Genomic DNA, 19,036 nt, shown 5'->3' with positions numbered 1-19,036 from the left:
AGGCCATTCGGCCCTTCGAGCCTGCACCGCCATTCAATGAGTTCATGGCTGAACATGCAACTTCAGTACCCCATTCCTGCTTTCTTGCCATACCCCTTGATCCCCCTAGTAGTAAGGGCTTCATCTAATTCCTTTTTGAATATATTTAGTGAATTGGCCTCATCAACTTTCTGTGGTAGAGAATTCCACAGGTTCACCACTCTGGGTGAAGAAGTTTCTCCTCATCTCGGTCCTAAATGGCTTATCCCTTATCCTTAGACTGTGACCCCTGGTTCTGGACTTCCCCAACATTGGGAACATTCTTCCTGCATCTAACCTGTCTAAACCCGTCAGAATTTTAAACGTTTCTATGAGGTCCCCTCTCATTCTTCTGAACTCCAGTGAATACAAGCCCAGTTGATCCAATCTTTCTTGATATGTCAGTCCCGCCATCCCGGGAATCAGTCTGGTGAACCTTCGCTGCATTCCCTCAATAGAAAGAATGTCCTTTCTCAAGTTAGGAGATCAAAACTACACAATACTCCAGGTGTGGCATCACCAAGGCCCTGTACAACTGTAGTAACACCTCCCTGCCCCTGTACTCCAATCCCCTCGCTATGAAGGCCAACATGCCATTTGCTTTCTTAACTGCCTGCTGTATCTGCATGCCAGCCTTCAATGACTGATGTACCATGACACCCAGATCTCCAGATCCACAGCAATGTGGTTGACTCTTAACTGCCCTCTGGAATAGCCCAGCGAGACACTCAGTTGTACCAAACCACTACAAGAAAGACTACAGTGGTTCATGAAGGCGGCTCACCACCACCTTCTCGAAGGCAATTAGGGATGGGCAATAAATGCTGGGTTTGTCACATTTCATGAACGAATAATTAAACAATTTATGTAGAATTTTAGTTTCTGTATTGATGTGTGCAGGGGTGAGTAGAACAAATTGGATCCTTCTATGCTGCACGATTCTATGAAATGTGTCTCGTGACAATTGTGATGCTGTCGAATGGCCTACTACTGCTCCAATTTTCTACGTTTCTGCGCAATCCGTGGTTTCTCGTGTCGAAGAAAGGTGAATCAAGTGCACCAAAACTGGATAACTGATGTCTTCACTCCACAGATTCTCAGTCAGACTAAGCCCGCCGCACCAGCGATGACGACCAGTCTCTCTGCCCACCTCCCCGCCAGCCAGCCCAAGTTTCTCCGCCTAGGCTGCGCAGCGGGACTGCCCTCACTGTCTGGATCGGTCGGCCAGCCGCCGGCCACCTCCTCCGGGAAGCTGTACAGCATGTTGGAGAGCGTCGAGACCACCAGGACGGAAGGCCCCACCAGCTCCGACGGCAACATGGACAGCGACCGGGTGAGCCTCTCGGGCGGGGGGGAGGGGGTGTCCCAGCGAAGCGCTCCGCGCACTGGAAGAGTCACCCTTTTTGTTAAGTTTTTGATACAAGCGTACGAAAAGAAGGGAGAGGAAAGACTCTGTTGGCGCTCATTGATGTTCCCGTTAAGCTACGCATAGCCGGCTCACCAGCTTTCAAATTGAAAAACCGCGCGTGCGCAGAAATTTGAACGGGCTGCGCAGCCCGATATTAATTCAACAGAAGAGGTTGGTGAAGGGGATAAGGGTTCCTACGATGTGTACAGGGCTCCTTTCTAACCCAATAGGCAAGAAGCCCAACAAGGAACAATTCTCTATTGGATTTAATAATGTGGAATGATCCAGAACAGATGAGAGAAGTAAAAGTAGGGGAACATCTAGGCAGTAGTAACCATAATATAATACGCTGTAACATCATAATTGAGAAGAAAAATTAAGAGGGGACATTGGTGCTCATCCCATCTCTTAGTACAACCTCATACCCTCAACTCCTAGCACTGCCAGCTCCCCAGGGGACTCGCACATGAACAAATAGAGTTGCGGCCAATTTCAGGACAAACCCTGGGACGCTCATCCCCGAGCAAGCTGTGAGAGTCCACCATTGCACTTGAGGCATCACCAGACACACTGAACTAAACCCCTTCCTCCATCCTCCACTCAACACACACAATATTTTCAACGCAGAAGTAGAACCGCAAAAGTAGGAATCTCAGGATTGCTACCAGTGCCACGTGCTAGTCAGAGTAGGAATCGCAGGATAGCTCAGATGAATACGTGGCTTGAGGAGTGGTGCAAAATGGAGGGATTCAAATTCCTGGGACATTGGAACTGGTTCTGGGGGAGGCGGGACCAGTACAAACAAGACCGGACAGTCTGCACCTGGGCAGGACCGAAACCAATGTACTAGGGGGAGTGTTTGCTAGTGCTGTTGGGGAGGAGTTAAACTAACATGGCAGGAGGATGGGAACCTATGCAGGGAGAAAGAGGGAAATGGAGGCAGAAGCAAAAGATAGAAAGGAGAACAGTAAAAGTGGAGGGCAGAGCAACCCAAGGCAAAAAACAAAAAGGGCCACATTTCAGCAAAATTCTAAAAAAACGAGCCTGAAGGCTCTCTGCCTCAATGCGAGGAGTATTCTGAATAAAATGGACGAATTAACTGCGCGGACAGCAGTTAATTGGTATGATGTAATTGGCATCACGGACACATGGCTCCAGGCTGACCAAGGCTGGGAACTCAACATCCAGGGGTATTCAACATTTAGGAAGAATAGGCAGAGAGGAAAAGGAGGCGGGGTGGCGTTGCTGGTTAAAGAGGAAATTAACACAATATTAAGGAGAGACATTAGCCTGGACGATGTAGAATCAGTATGGGTGGAGCTGCGGAATACCAAAGGGCAGAAAACACTAGTGAGAGTTGTGTACAGACCACCAAACAGTAGTAGTGAGGTTGGGGACAGCATCAAATAAGAAATAAAGGATGTGTGCAATAAAGGTACAGCAGTTATCAGGGCGACTTTAATCTACATATTGATTGGGCTAACCTAACTGGTAGCAATGCGGTGGAGGAGGATTCCCTGGAGTGTATTAGGGATGGTTTTCTAGACCAATATGTCGAACCAACAAGTGAGCTGGCCATTCTAGACTGGGTGATGTGTAATGAGAAGGGACTAATTAGCAATCTTGTTGTGCGAGGCCCCTTGGGGAAAAGTGACCATAATATGGTAGAATTCTTTATTAAGATGGAGAGTGACACAGTTAATTCGGAAACTAGGATCCTGAACTTAAAGGTAACTTCAACGGTATGAGGCGTGAATTAGCTAGAATAGACTGGCAAAGGATACTTAAAGGGTTGATGGTGGTTAAGCAGCAACCATTTAAAGATCACATGGATGAATTTCAGCAATTGTACATCCCTGTCTGGAGTAAAAATAAAATGGGGAAGGTGGCTCAACCATGGCTAACAAGGGAAATTAAGGATAGTGTTAAAATCAAGGAAGAGGCATATAAATTGGCCAGAAAAAGCAACAAACCTGAGGACTGGGAGAAATTTAGAATTCAACAGAGGAGGACTAAGGGTTTAATTAAGAGGGGGAAAATAGAATACGAGAGGAAACTTGCAGGGAACATAAAAACTGATTGCAAAAGCTTCTATAAATATGTGAAGAGAAAAAGATTAGTGAAGACAAACGTAGGTCCCTTGCAGTTGGATTCAGGTGAATTTATAATGGGGAACAAAGAAATGGCAGACCAATTTAACAAATACTTAGGTTCTGTCTTCACGAAGGAAGACACAAATAACCTTCCGAATGTACTAGGGGACAATGGGTCTAGTGAGAAGGAGGAACTGAAGGATATCCTTATTAGGCGGGAAATTGTGTTAGGGAAATTGACGGGGTTGAAGGCCGATAAATTCCCGGGGCCTGATAGTCTGCATCCCAGAGTACTTAAGGAAGTGGCCATAGAAATAGTGGATGCATTGGTGATCATTTTCCAACAGTCTATTGACTCTGGATCAGTTCCTAAGGACTGGAGGGTAGCTAATGTAACACCACTTTTTAAAAAGGGAGGGAGAGAGAAAACGGATAATTATAGACTGGTTAGCCTGACATCAGTAGTGGGGAAAATGTTGGAATCAATAATTAAGGATGAAATAGCAGCGCATTTGGAAAGCAGTGACAGGATCGGTCCAAGTCAGCATGGATTTATGAAAGGGAAATCATGCTTGACGAATCTTCTGGAATTTTTTGAGAATGTAACTAGCAGAGTGGACAAGGGAGAACCAGTGGATGTGGTGTATTTGGACTTTCAAAAGGCTTTTGACAAGGTCCCACACGAGATTGGTGTGCAAAATCAAAGCGCATGGTATTGGGGGTAATGTACTGACGTGGATAGAGAACTGGTTGGCAGACAGGAAGCAGAGTGTCGGGATAAACGGGTCCTTTTCAGAATGGCAGGCAATGACTAGTGGAGTGCCGCAGGGTTCAGTGCTGGGACCCCAGCTCTTTACAATATTCATTAACGATTTAGATGAGGGAATTAAGTGTAATATCTCCAAGTTTGCAGATGACAGTAAAATGGGTGGCGTGTGAGCTGTGAGGAGGACGCTAAGAGGCTGCAGGATGACTTGGATAGGATAGGTGAGTGGGCAAATGCATGGCAGATGCAGTATTATGTGGATAAATGTGAGGTTATCCATTTTGTTTGCAAAAACATGAAGGCAGAATATTATCTGAATGGCGGCAGATTAGGAAAAGGGGAGGTGCAATGAGATCTGGGTGTCAAGGTTCATCAGTCATTGAAAGTTGGCATGCAGGTACAACAGGTGGTGAAGAAGGCAAATGGTATGTTGGCCTTCATAGCTAGGGGATTTGAGTATAGGAGCAGGGAGATCTTACTGCAGTTGTACAGGGCCTTAGTGAATCCTTACCTAGAATATTGTGTTCAGTTTTGGTCTCCTAATCTGAGGAAGGACGTTCTTGCTATTGAGGGAGTGCAGCGAAGGTTCACCAGACTGATTCCAGGGATGGCTGGACTGTCAAATGAGGAGAGACTGGATCAACTGGGCCTTCTATTCACTGGAGTTTAGAAGGATGAGAGGGGATCTCATACAAACGTCTAAGATTCTGACAGGACTGGACAGGTTAGATGCGGGAAGAATGTTCCTGATGTTGTGGAAGTCCAGAACCAGGGGACATAATCTTAGGATAAGGGATAGGCCATTTAGGACTTGAGATGAGGAGAAACTTCTTCAGTCAGGGAGTTGTTAACCTGTGGAATTCCCTGCCGCAGAGAGTTGTTGATGCCAGTTCATTGAATATATTCAAGAGGGCCTTAGATATGGCCCTTACAGCTAATAAGATCAAGGGGTATGGAGAGAAAGCAGGAAAGGGGTACTGAGGGAATGATCAGCCATTTGGCGAGAGGTGGGAGCAGCGTCGGAGCGGCCTCTAAAGGCCCAGCGGGAGCTCGAGAGTCAGCGGCAGTCGGTGAGAGGCGGGAGCAGTGTCGGAGCGGCCTATAAAAGGCCCAGCGGGTGTTCCACAGGCAGCGGCAGTCGGTGAGAGGCGGGAGCAGTGTCGGAGCGGCCTATAAAAGGCCCAGCGGGTGTTCCACAGGCAGTGGCAGTCGGTGAGAGGCGGGAGCAGTGTCGGAGCGGCCTATAAAAGGCCCAGCGGGTGTTCCACAGGCAGTGGCAGTCGGTGAGAGGCGGGAGCAGTGTCGGAGCGGCCTATAAAAGGCCCAGCGGGTGTTCCACAGGCAGCGGCAGTCGGTGAGAGGCGGGAGCAGTGTCGGAGCGGCCTATAAAAGGCCCAGCGGGTGTTCCACAGGCAGCGGCAGTTGGTGAGAGGCGGGAGCAGTGTCGGAGCGACCGATAAAAGGCCCAGCGGGTGTTCCACAGGCAGCGACAGATGGTGAGAGGCGGGAGCAGTGTCGGAGCGGCCTATAAAAGGCCCAGCGGGTGTTCCACAGGCAGCGGCAGATGGTGAGAGGCGGGAGCAGTGTCGGAGCGGCCTATAAAAGGCCCAGCGGGTGTTCCACAGGCAGCGACAGATGGTGAGAGGCGGGAGCAGTGTCGGAGCGGCCTATAAAAGGCCCAGCGGGTGTTCCACAGGCAGCGGCAGTTGGTGAGAGGCGGGAGCAGTGTCGGAGCAGCCTATAAAAGGCCCAGCGGGTGTTCCACAGGCAGCGGCAGATGGTGAGAGGCGGGAGCAGTGTCGGAGCGGCCTATAAAAGGCCCAGCGGGTGTTCCACAGGCAGCGACAGATGGTGAGAGGCGGGAGCAGTGTCGGAGCGGCCTATAAAAGGCCCAGCGGGTGTTCCACAGGCAGCGACAGATGGTGAGAGGCGGGAGCAGTGTCGGAGCGGCCTATAAAAGGCCCAGCGGGTGTTCCACAGGCAGCGGCAGATGGTGAGAGGCGGGAGCAGTGTCGGAGCGGCCTATAAAAGGCCCAGCGGGTGTTCCACAGGCAGCGACAGATGGTGAGAGGCGGGAGCAGTGTCGGAGCGGCCTATAAAAGGCGTACCGGTGCAGCTACAGCAGGAGAGAAAGCAAAAAAGAAGTAGAAAGGAATCAAAAGGTGATGTCACAGCCAATGTGGTAAGTGATTGGCTGGTGATTGGTGAGTAGCTTTTCTTTTTATTTTTATATCAGTAAGTAAACTGTAACATTGTTATTACCAATTTAAGGGTATCTAAGGGTTAAGGCATGGCAGGAGAGCTCGGTCACGTGTTATGCTCCTCCTGTACCATGTGGGAACTCGGGGACGCTTCCGGTGTCCCGGACGACTAAGTGTGTAAGAAGTGTATCCGCCTCCATCTCCTGATGGACCGCGTTGCGGAATTGGAGCTGAGGGTGGATTCACTCTGGAGCATCCACGATGCTGAGAATGACATAAGTGGCACGTGTAGTGAGTTGGTCTTACCGCAGGAGAAGGATCCACAGCCAGCTAGGGAATGGAAGACCAGCAGGAAGAGTAGTACAAAGAAGGTAGTGCAGGGGTCCCATCTGGTCATCCCCCTGCAAAACAGATACACTGTTTTGAGTGCTGTTGAGGGAGATGACTCAGGGGAGAGCAACAGCAGCCAAGTTCATGGCACCGTGGCTGGCTCTGTTGTACAGGAGGGCTTAAAAAAGAGTGGGAGAGCGATAGTGATAGGGGAATCAATCATAAGGGGAATAGATAGGCGTTTCTGCGGACGCAATCGATACTCCAGGATGGTATGTTACCTCCCTGGTGCAAGGGTCAAGGATGTCTCCGAGCGAGTGCAGGACATTCTAAAAAGGGAGGGAGAACAGCCAGTTGTCGTGGTGCACATTGGTATCAACGACATAGGTAAAAAAAAAGGGATAAGGTCCTACGAGACGAATTTAAGGAGCTAGGAGTTAAATTAAAAAGTAGGACCTCAAAAGTAGTAATCTCGGGATTGCTACCAGTGCCACGTGCTAGTCAGAGTAGGAATCGCAGGATAGCACAGATGAATACGTGGCTTGAGCAGTGGTGCAGCAGGGAGTGATTCAAATTTGTGGGGCATTGGAACAGGTTCTGGGGGAGGTGGGACCAGTACAAACCGGACGGTCTGCACTTGGGCAGGAACGGAACCAATGTCCTAGGGGGAGTGTTTGCTAGTGCTGTTGGGGAGGAGTTAAACTAATATGGCAGGGGGATGGGAACCAATACAGGGAGACAGAGGGAAACAAAAAGGAGACAAAAACAAAAGACAGAAAAGAGATGAGTAAAAGTGGAGGGCAGAGAAACCAAAGGCAAGAAACAAAAAGGGCCACTGAATATAAAAGGGCTGCAGGAGGGGTAAAAACTAAAAATCATGGTTTAAAAACTAGGATGAAAACACTACCTAAATGCACGCAGCATTAGAAATAAAGTAAATGAGTTGACGGCACAAATCATTACAAATGGGTATGATTTGGTGGCCATTACAGAAACATGGTTGCAAGGTGGCCAAGACTGGGAATTAAACATACAGGGGTATCTGACGATTCAGAAAGATAGACAAGAAGGGAAAGGAGGTGGGGTAGCTCTGTTAATAAAGGCTATAAGGGCCGAATGGCCTACTCCTGCACCTATTTTCTATGTTTCTATGATATCAGGGCAGTTGTGAGGGATGATATTGGCTCTAATGAACAAAATGTTGAATCATTGTGGGTGGAGATTAGAGATAGTAAGGGGAAAAAGTCACTGGTCGGCGTAGTTTATAGGCCCCCAAATAATAACTTCATGGTGGGGCGAGCAATAATCAAGGGAATAATGGAGGCATGTGAAAAAGGAACGGCAGTAGTTATGGGGGATTTTAACCTACATATCGATTGGTCAAATCAAATCGCAGGGGGTAGCCTGGAGGAGTAATTTATAGAATGCATACGGGATTGTTTCTTAGAACAGTATGTAACAGAGCCTACAAGGGAGCAAGCTATCTTAGATCTGGTCCTGTGTAATGAGACAGGAAAAATAAACGATCTCCTAGTAAAAGATCTCGGAATGAGTGATCACAATATGGTTGAATTTGTAATACAGATTGAGGATGAGGAAGTTGTGTCAGAAACAAGCGTACTATGCTTAAACAAAGGGGACTACAGTGGGATGAGGGCAGAATTGGCTAAAGTAGACTGGAAACGAGGACTAAACGGTGGCACAATTGAGGAACAGTGGAGGACTTTTAAGGAGCTCTTTCATAATGCGCAACAAAAATATATTCCAGTGAAAAAGAAGGGCGGCAAGAGAAGAGATAACCAGCCGTGATTAACTAAGGAAATAAAGGAAAATATCAAATCAAAGACCAATGCATATAAGGTGGCCAAGGTTAGTGGGAAACTAGAGGATTGGGAAAATTTTAAGCAACAGCAAAGAATGACTAAAAAAGCAATAAAGAAAGGGAAGATAGATTACGAAGGTAAACTTGCGCAAAACATAAAAACAGATAGTAAAAGCTTTTACAGACATATAAAACGGAAAAGTGACTAAAGTAAATGTTGGTCCCTTAGAAGATGAAAAGGGGGATTTAATAATGGGAAATGTGGAGATGGCTGAGACCTTAAACAATTATTTTGCTTCCGTCTTCACAGTGGAAGACACAAAAACCATGCTAAAAATTGCTGGTCATGGGAATGTGGGAAGGGAGGACCTTGAGATGATCACTATCACTAGAGAGGTAGTGCTGGACAGACTAATGGGACTGAAGGTAGACAAGTCCCCTGGTCCTGATGAAATGCATCTCGGTATTAAAAGAGATGGCGGAAGTTATAGCAGATGCATTTGTTATAATCTACCAAAATTCTCTGGACTCTGGGGAGGTACCAGCGGATTGGAGAGCAGCTAATGTAACGCCTCTGTTTAAAAAAAGGGGGCAGGCAAAAGGCAGGTAACTATAGGCCGGTTAGTTTAACATCTGTAGTGGGGAAAATGCTTGAAACTATCATTAAGGAAGAAATAGCGGGACATCTAGATAGGAATAGTGCAATCAAGCAGACGCAGCATGGATTCATGAAAGGGAAATCATGTTTAACTAACTTACTGGAATTCTTTGAGGATATAACGAGCATGGTGGATAGAGGTGTACCGCTGGATGTGGTGTATTTAGATTTCCAAAAGGCATTCGATAAGGTGCCACACAAAAGGTTACTGCAGAAGATAAAGGTACGCGGAGTCAGAGGAAATGTATTCGCATGGATAGAGAATTGGCTGGCGAACAGAAAGCAGAGAGTCGGGATAAATGGGTCCTTTTCCGGTCGGAAATCAGTGGTTATTGGTGTGCCACAGGGATCAGTACTGGGACCACAACTGTTTACAATATACATAGATGACCTAGAAGAGGGGACAGAGTGTAGTGCAACAAAATTTGCAGATGACACTAAGATTAGTGGGAAAGCGGGTTGTGTAGAGGACTCAGAGACTGCAAGGAGATTTGGATAGGTTAAGCGAATGGGCTAAGGTTTGGCAGATGGAATACAATGTCGGAAAGTGTGAGGTCATCCACCTTGGGGGAAAAAAACAGTAAAAGGGAATATTATTTGAATGGGGAGAAAGTACAACATGCTGAGGTGCAGAGGGACCTGGGGGTCCTTGTGCATGAAACTCTTTTTGGTGCTGAGGTGCAGAGGGACCTGGGGGTCCTTGTGCATGAATCCCAAAAGGTTAGTTTGCAGGTGCAGCAGGTAATCAGGAAGGCAAATGGAATGTTGGCCTTCATTGCGAGAGGGATGGAGTACAAAAGCAGGGAGGTCCTGCTGCAACTGTACAGGGTATTGGTGAGGCCGCACCTGGAGTACTGCGTGCAGTTTTGGTCACCTTACTTAAGGAAGGATATACTAGCTTTGGAGGGGGTACAGAGACGATTCACTAGGCTGATTCCGGAGATGAGGGGGTTACCTTATGATGATAGATTGAGTAGACTGGGTCTTTACTCCTTGGAGTTCAGAAGGATGAGGGGTGATCTTATAGAAACATTTAAAATCATGAAAGGGATAGACAAGATAGAGGCAGAGAGGTTGTTTCCACTGGTCGGGGAGACTAGAACTAGGGGGCACAGCCTCAAAATACGGAGGAGCCAATTTAAAACCGAGTTGAGAAGGAATTTCTTCTCCCAGAGGGTTGTGAATCTGTGGAATTCTCTGCCCAAGGAAGCAGTTGAGGCTAGCTCATTGAATGTTTTCAAGTCAAAGATAGATAGATTTTTAAGCAATAAGGGAATTAAGGGTTATGGGGAGAGGGCGGGTAAGTGGAGCTGAGTCCACGGCCAGATCAGCCATGATCTTATTGAATGGCGGAGCAGGCTCGAGGGGCTAGATGGCCTACTCCTGTTCCTAATTCTTATGTTCTTATGATCTTATTGAATGATGGTGCAGGCTCGAAGGGCCGAATGGCCTACTCCTGCACCTATTTTCTATGTTTCTACCCCATAAGAAGCAGGAGTCGGCCCCTCGAACCTGCTCCGCCATTCAATAAGATCATGGCTGATCTTCGACCTCAACTCCACTTTCCCGCAGTATCCCCATATCCCTTGATTCCCTTAATATCCAAAAATCTGTCGATGGCTGTCTTGAATATATTCAGAGATTCAGTATCCACAGCCCTCTGGGGCAGAGAAATCCAAAGATTCACCACCCTCTGAGTGAGGTAATTTCTCCTCATCTCAGTCCTAAATGGCTAACCCCTTATCCTGAGACTGTGACCCCTGGTTCTAGACCCCCCAGCTCAGTATCTACCCTGTCAGTCCCTGTAAGAATGTTACATATTTCAATGAGATCACAACCCCCCCCCCCACTTCTCTTTCCCACAGGATAACTGGCCTAAGTTTTTTGCCTCTCCTTTCCCCCTCCCAACAATTTATTTTTTAGATGGAACTTTCGGCTGAGGAATGTTTTAAAAAAAATATATAACCAATGTCCCTCCACCCCCCGATCGTTCGCCAGTGAGCACTGCTGTAAAGTAGATGTCGGGTGAGGGCGGGGCTAGGCTGTGATGCACTCTGCGGTCAAATAGGCTCGAGCTGGTTGGGGGAGCCCAGCCGTTGAGGATACGAGGTTATACTAAGTGGACCACTTCCCATACCTCGGGAGCCTTTTATCAACAAAGGCCGACATTGATGCGGAGATTCACCATCGCCTCCAGCGCAGCCTTTGGCCGCCTGAGGAAAAGAGTGTTCGAAGACCAGGTCCTCAAATCTACCACCAAGCTCATGGTCTACAGGGCTGTGGTAATACCCGCCCTCCTGTATGGATCAGAGGCATGGACGATGTACAGAAGACACCTCAAGTCATTGGAGGTATATCATCAACGATGTCTCCGCAAGATCCTGCAAATCCCCTGGGAGGACAGTGACAACAACATCAGTGTCCTCACCCAGGCTAACAGCCCCAGCATAGAATCATTGACCACACTCGATCAGCTTCGCTGGGCAGGCCACATAGTTCGCAAGCCAGATACGAGGCTCCCTAAGCAGAGCTATGCGGAGCTCCTTCACGGCAAATGAGCCAAAGGTGGGCAGCGGCAACGTTACAAGGACACCCTCAAAGCCTCCCTGGTAAAGTGCGACATCACCACTGGCACCTGGGAGCCCCTGGCCGAAGACTGCCCGAGGTGGAGAAAATGTATCCGGGAGGGCGGTGAGCTCTTCGAATCTCAACGCCGCGAGCGTGAAGAGATCAGGCGCAAGCAGCAGAAGGAGCGTTCAGCAAATAAGTCCCCCCACCCACCCCCAATGAATGTCTGTCCCACCTGTGACAGAGCCTGTGGCTCTCGTCACCAAAGGACTCACTTTAGGAGTGGAAGCAAGTCTTCCTGGATTCTGAGGAACTGCCTGTGATGATGTACTAAGAGATGGGATGAGTACCAATGTTCCCTCTTAATTTTTTTTTCTCAGTTATTATGGTTACAGCGTATTATATTATGATCACTATTGCCTAGATGTTCCCCTACTTTTACTTCTCTGCTCTGGCTCATTCCCCATTAGCGAATCGTCCCTTACTGGGCTTCTTGCATATTGGGTTAGAAAGGAGTCCTGTGCTCATTGCAGGAACTCGATGGCGAGAGGGCCGGGGACTGATTCTGTTGCTCCTCTGCTCTCACAGTACCTGAAGAAGCTTCACACACAGGAGCGAGCGGTGGAGGAGGTAAAGCTGGCCATCAAACCGTTCTACCAGAGTAAAGAGATCAACAAGGACGATTACAAAGACATTCTCCGCAAGGCTGTACATAAGGTGAGCGCTTCCCGTCCTTCTGTCCGTGACCCCTGAGCTTCCGGTCACCTAATTCCCCTCCCCACTCCACTCCCACTCCGATCTCTCCGTCCTCGGCCTCTTGCACTGTTCCAAGAAAGCTCAACGCAAGCTCGAGGAACAGCACCTCATCTTTCGTTTAGGCACTTTACAGCTTTCTGGGCTCAACATCGAGTTCAACAATTTCAGTCCGTAACCCTGCCCACGTCGGTTTTTTTTACAAACCCGCCTCTCGCTTTTTTTTCCCCTCATGGCAGCTGGTGATAGAAACATAGAAAATAGGTTGAGGAGCAGGCCATTCGGCCCTTTGAGCCTGCACCGCCATTCAATATGATCATGGCTGATCATGCAACTTCAGTACCCCACAATTTCCGCCGATACATTTATTGAGCAAATTCTATTTTTCTTTCATCTGCCCGCAAGTACTCTACGCTGGTCTTTTACAGCAACGCTTATACTGGCATTTATCGAACACCATAAAGTGGCTACTGCACAGAAGGAGGCCATTCGGCCCATCGAGCCCATGCTGGCTCTCTGCAAGAGCACCTCAGCTAGTCCCACTCCCCCTGCCCTCTTGAACACTGATTTTCATCGCTCAACCATTGGTGACCGTGCCTTCAGCTGCTTGGGCCCCAAGCTCTGGAGCTCCCTCCTCCTTCAAGACACTCCTTAAAACCTACCTCGTTGACCAAGCTTTTGGTCACCTACGCTAATTTCTTGTGTGGTTCGGGGTCAAATTTATTTGTTTTGTCTTATAATACCGCTGTGAAGCGCTGTGGGACGTTCGACTACGTTAAAGGTGCTATATCAATTAAAGCCGTTGTTGTTGTCAAGGGCTGTATTCTTGATGATTCCACCAATCACACCCCATCTAGACTCACCTTTTAAGAACATAAGAAATAGGAGCAGGTGTCGGCCATTCGGCCCCTCGAGCCTGCTCCGCCATTCAATAAGATCATGGCTGATCTGATCTTGGTCTCAACTCCACTTCCCCGCCCGCTCCCCTTAACCCCAAGTTTTGTTTCCTAATTTGTCCCATTACCATCTCATTTTTGCCCAGCATCCCTTTTGTCTCTCTAATCTCTCCTGCCTTCCACCCGATCACAGACCTTCCCTTTTGTTCCTTCCCTCCCCTCCGCCTTCCAGTGGCTCCTGCACTTCCTGAACAATCGCTTGCATCTCGAACAGTTCCAGTTCTGACGACTGGTCACTGACCCGAAACGTTAACTCTGTTTCTCTCCACAGATGCTGCCTGACCCGCTGAGATTCCCAGCATTCTCCTCTGTTTTTATAATCCCATCTTTCACACGATGACTGCTGGCGTGTTGTTTGCAGAACGAAGCAGACTGGTGTGAGACATAACAGCCTCCCCCAGTTGCAGCCAGTACTTACCCACCTTTTATTCTCTCTCCCTCAGTTTTAAGTACTGGAATTGAAGTAGTTGCTTAGTCCGGCGCTAGTTTCTACTTCTTGCTCTCACTGTTTACTCCACGCCGCTCCTAAGGTGCTGCCTGTTGCAGGGGTACAGCTCCTCGGACTCCAGAAAAAAGGATTTGCATTTCTATAGCGCCTTTCACGATCTCAGGACGATCCAAAGCGCTTTACAGCCAATGAAGTACTTTTTGGAGTGTAGTCACTGCTGTAATGTGGGAAATGCAGCAGCCCATGTGCACACAGCAAGCTCCCACACACACAGCAATGTGATAATAACCAGATCATCTGTTTTTGTAACATTCATTGAGGGATAAATATTGGCCCCAGGACACCGGGGAGAACTCCCCTGCTCTTCTTCGAAATAGTGCCCCTGGGATCTTTTACATCCACCTGAGAGAGCAGACGGGCCCTCGGTTTAACGTCTCATCCGAAAGACGGCCCCTCCGACGGTGCGGCGCTCCCTCAGCACTGCCCCTCCGACAGTGCGGCGCTCCCTCAGTACTGCCCCTCCGACAGTGCGGCGCTCCCTCAGCACTGCCCCTCCGACAGTGCGGCGCTCCCTCAGCACTGCCCCTCCGACAGTGCGGCGCTCCCTCAGCACTGCCCCTCCGACGGTGCGGCGCTCCCTCAGCACTGCCCCTCCGACAGTGCGGCGCTCCCTCAGCACTGCCCCTCCGACAGTGCGGCGCTCCCTCAGTACTGCCCCTCCGACAGTGCGGCGCTCCCTCAGCACTGCCCCTCCGACAGTGCGGCGCTCCCTCAGCACTGCCCCTCCGACAGTGCGGCGCTCCCTCAGCACTGCCCCTCCGACGGTGCGGCGCTCCCTCAGCACTGCCCCTCCGACAGTGCGGCGCTCCCTCAGCACTGCCCCTCCGACAGTGCGGCGCTCCCTCAGCACTGCCCCTCCGACAGTGCGGCGCTCCCTCAGCACTGCCCCTCCGACAGTGCGGCACAGCGCTCCCTCAGCACTGCCCCTCCGACAGTGCGGCGCTCCCTCAGCACGGCCCCTCCGACAGTGCGGCGCTCCCTCGGCACTATACTGGGAGTGTCAGTCTAGATTTGTGAGCTCAAGCCCCTGGAGTGGGACTTGAACCCACAACCTTCTGACTCTGAGGCGAGAGTGCTGCCCACTGAGCCACAGCTGACACTCTGAATGGGGGGGGAACAGGAAAAGCAGAAGCACAGGGCACCTTGGCCCCCCCCCCCCCCCGAAACCCCGATGCGCTGCGCACCATCCCTGACTCAAACTCACGTCTCTGTCTCTCTCTTTTCTCCCCCCCCCCCCCACTCCAGATTTGCCACAGTAAAAGTGGCGAAATCAACCCCGTGAAAGTGGCCAACCTGGTGAGAGCCTATGTGGAGAAGTACAAGTACTCACGGAGGCACAGCAAGGAAGGAGGTCGCCAGAGCAACGGCAAGGAGGCCGGGAAGTTAGAAAAACACGGAAAAGCGTCAGCACAGACGTAAACGGGAACGAGAGACAGTTTTTATTATTTACCGGAATTCAGTAAATTTTTTTGTGCACCTCTTTTTTTTTTCATTTTAATAAGTGTGTGAAGACTTTTTTTTAAAAAAGGAAAACTTTAGAAGTTATTCTGACGTTCCCGGGTTTTATCTCATTGTGGCAGTGCCTGATGATCCTGAATTAGATGTAAGAAACTTGGGACACTTTTAATGAAATGCTGAGGGGTGGGGAAGGGAGGGAGGGAGGGACAGAATATTCTTGGAAAGTAAAAAAAAAACTTTAAAAATCTTTACTGTTCCTCCTGATCGCTGTATATAAGATAGGAGCCACTGGCAAGCTTTCTCGTTTCCTCTTGTGTCCTGTTCATTTTTCTGTTTTCTCCTCCTCCCTCCCTCCCTCCCTCCCCACCTCCATTTTCTTCACACGTGACGTTTTTTGAAGGTCAGTGAATTTTATGCAGTTGCACTGTCTTTTAAACAGAAATAAATGGTCAGCCATTCTGTGAGAAGGCAATTTATCAGAGAGGAACTATTTGTCCTGTCTATGTCTACGCTATTCTTTACTCTTTAAAAAAAAAATGATATATATATATTTATATATATATATATATATATATATAAATATATATATAGTTCAATATTGGAAAAGGGGCAGAGGAGAGTGAGTATTTCCATTTGTGCATTTTAATGAGGGAAGGGATAGGGATTTTACTGGTGGCCAGTGTCCCAAGACTGCAGTCTTTGGGGTGCTTTCTCCTTTTTATATCAATGTTACTTTTAGTCATCCACTTAATACTGGAGTTTGACAGCCCCTTGAGGCATCAGGGGGGCGAAACACTCGACACCCACTGCAATCACTGTCGTAAAAGTTGGTGTTGGCTCCAGGGTCAGGCGAAGAGAAGTGTTTTACTGTGTCACGGGACCTCCTAATCGCACACATCCCCCTGGTTATACCCCACCTCCAGCCCTCCCCCCCACCGTCTCTCTCCCAGAACCATTTGTGAGCGCAAATCGCAAGGCACAAGGCGGAAGAGACTGGGAGACGTACTCAGTTAGACTCTCTCCGACGAGTTTTGCACCCATTAACTACGAGCCTAACCCCGCAATAGAGAACTGGGGGTGTGGGTGGGGGGGGTGGGGAAGCGCGCGCACACACACTCTCGTGAAGTTCGTCATGCCTTTTAATTGTTTCTGGCAATTATTTATTTTTCCAACAAAAGAAAAAAAAAGTTTTAAATTTTGAACCCACATATTATATTGTAAGCTTGGGGCAATCAGGAAGCAGTGAGACCCTCCCCTCTCCTATCTTGGGTGGGGGGGGGGGGGGCGGGGGGGAGAGAAATCTAGGCCAGGGTTTGTCCTCGGCTTTTAATTCTAGTGCTTTTAATCAGTAACCATGTAGACGCCCCTGCAGTTTAACCTCCACCCCCCCCCCCCCCCCCTGCACAACTCCCCAACCCCCCCCCTCCTCGCACATTCACCACTCCTTTCCCCCCCCCCCCCGCACAGCTTCACCCACACCGCCCCCCCCCCCCCCCCCCCAAAATCTGCTGCCAATCATGTTACAGGATGCAGGATTAACTCGGGCCACTTTCCTGAGGTATGGCAGTCTGGTTGCACGCCCCGGAAAGCCACATCTGCCTCCCTTTGTCACTGTACATTTGCTTTAGTTTCTGCACAGGAAGAGTCGCTAGCTCGGAAGTTTAAAAAAAAAGGAATACAGTTGTCTTGTCTGTGTCACCTGTTTTTTGCGCCGCTGTTGGCAATGTGATAGGTGGGGCGGGGGTGGGGGGTGGTTTAAGATTTTAAACTGGGGCTGTGTCTTGTACGTACTGTAATTTCAAGGGGGTGGCGATGAGGTCATGGAATTGGGGACGGGGAAAGGGAGGGAGGGATGAGAGATTCCGTGTGATGAGAGCGTTGCTTGGTGCCACATATCCCAGTGCTGAATGGGAGCAAAGCGCTTGTCTGAACGTTGTTTGGTGTGTTCTGTATCTCGGAATGGATCTGAAAGTATGTGCTGAAAGCTAGTTGATGGATGACTCAGTGTGTGTGTGTGTGTGTGTGTGTGTGTGTGTCTATGGAGCCAAGCTGGGCTTTATTGACCCAAGGAGTATATATATATTGATATTTCGGGGTTTCGCTGGCCATTTTAAATACTAGATAAAGAAGTACGCATTTAAAAAGAGGCAAATGGGGGCCCTCTTGCGAAATTATAGTATCTCATTACCTGAAACAATTTTTTATTCAAAAAAAACAAATGAGCTCACTGCCTCAAGAAAATTGGACAAATTGTTTTGTAAAACAACTAATTTATTCGGGCTGTTTATATTCGCAGTTGAGGGGCCTGCCCTAGTGTTTCTGCACCTCCACCCTGAAGAGAAAAATAATAACTATTAACGATATTAGCACAGTTGAAACGGAGAGCAGGGTGATGTTGGGATTTGCTGAGGAGATGGAGTGTATTCCGAGTTTTAACTTTTATTCTTCCTAATGTGTCCGCCCTCCGTACTTGCGCCAACGCAGTGGGCAGCCTCGGAAATCACGGTACTGCCACTCAATAAAACCCCGGCCAGGGATGGGGGGGGGGGGGAAGGGGCAAGCAGTAATGATTCTGATTGGCTCAACCGAGCACCGTAACGAAGGGTCTGTGAAGGAGCGGCCAGATGCAAAAAAAAAAAAACCCCCTCGATTCCCTCAAAAGTGACTGTTCTCGATCGCGTCGCACGAATAAAAGAAACTGAACGCAATCATTTTAAAAGTTTGCATCGCTGTCCAAGAGGAAAAATAAATCCTGATGGTATAGAGATCCTTCCCCCCCCCCCCACCCCACCCTTCCCCTGGATTTGAAGTGATATTGGGGCTGCCCTCGCTGGGGGGCAGGGAAAGGGCAGGTTATGGCAAAAGCCCTCGAGCTCCGCCAGCCGTGCTAATATTGTATATACCTGCCTGTTGTTGAGAATATTGTACAAATAAAAAGAGATTGTTACAGAACAGAAGTGCTCCTCTCTTTTTTTTTAAAAACAAAACACAGACTGAGGCATGAGACGGTATATATTTTTTTAAGTTCCTGCTTCTGCCCCCCTCTTTGAGTTTGGTTATTTTTTGCCAGTTAGGCCAAATACGGGCTATTGTGTCACTGGGCTATTGTGGGAGGAGCAGAAAGAGGGGATGGTGTTGATCGACTTCTGATTGCTAAAAGACTTGCATTTATATAGCACCTTTCACAACCACCGGACGTCTCAAAGCGCTTTACAGCCAATGAAGTACTTTTGGAGTGCAGTCACTGTTGTAATGTGGGAAACGCAGCAGCCAATTTGTGCACAGCAAGCTCCCACACACAGCGATGTGATAATGACCAGATAATCTGTTTTTTTTTACTGATGTTCGGTGAGGACACTGGGGATAACTCCCCTGCTCTTCTTCGGAATAGTGACTGTGGGATCTTTTACATCCACATGAGAGAGCAGAAGGAGCCTTGCATTAATGTCTCATCCACAAGATGGCACCTCTGACAGTGCAGCGTTCCCTCCATGCTG

General features: G+C 48.7%; 1 protein-coding gene across 2 annotated transcripts in view; it reads left to right on the top strand.

Annotated features, from left to right (window-relative positions):
* scaf1 (SR-related CTD-associated factor 1) overlaps positions 1-16,018 on the top strand; it is a 56,136-nt gene extending 40,118 nt beyond the window's left edge. For both annotated transcript variants that reach the window (XM_070861859.1, XM_070861858.1), the window contains 3 exons: positions 1,112-1,351; positions 12,453-12,581; positions 15,327-16,018. In XM_070861859.1, coding sequence (XP_070717960.1) covers positions 1,112-1,351; positions 12,453-12,581; positions 15,327-15,500 — 543 coding nt within the window. In that variant the 3' untranslated portion in view covers positions 15,501-16,018. The remainder of the gene's footprint in view (positions 1-1,111; positions 1,352-12,452; positions 12,582-15,326) is intronic.
* The last annotated feature ends 3,018 nt before the right edge of the window (positions 16,019-19,036 follow it).

The sequence above is a fragment of the Pristiophorus japonicus genome, chromosome 19 (genome assembly GCF_044704955.1).
Source record: "Pristiophorus japonicus isolate sPriJap1 chromosome 19, sPriJap1.hap1, whole genome shotgun sequence".
Classification (NCBI taxonomy): domain Eukaryota; kingdom Metazoa; phylum Chordata; class Chondrichthyes; family Pristiophoridae; genus Pristiophorus; species Pristiophorus japonicus.
Note: the sequence above shows the minus strand (reverse complement) of the source record. Positions and strands in the feature narration are given on the sequence as shown.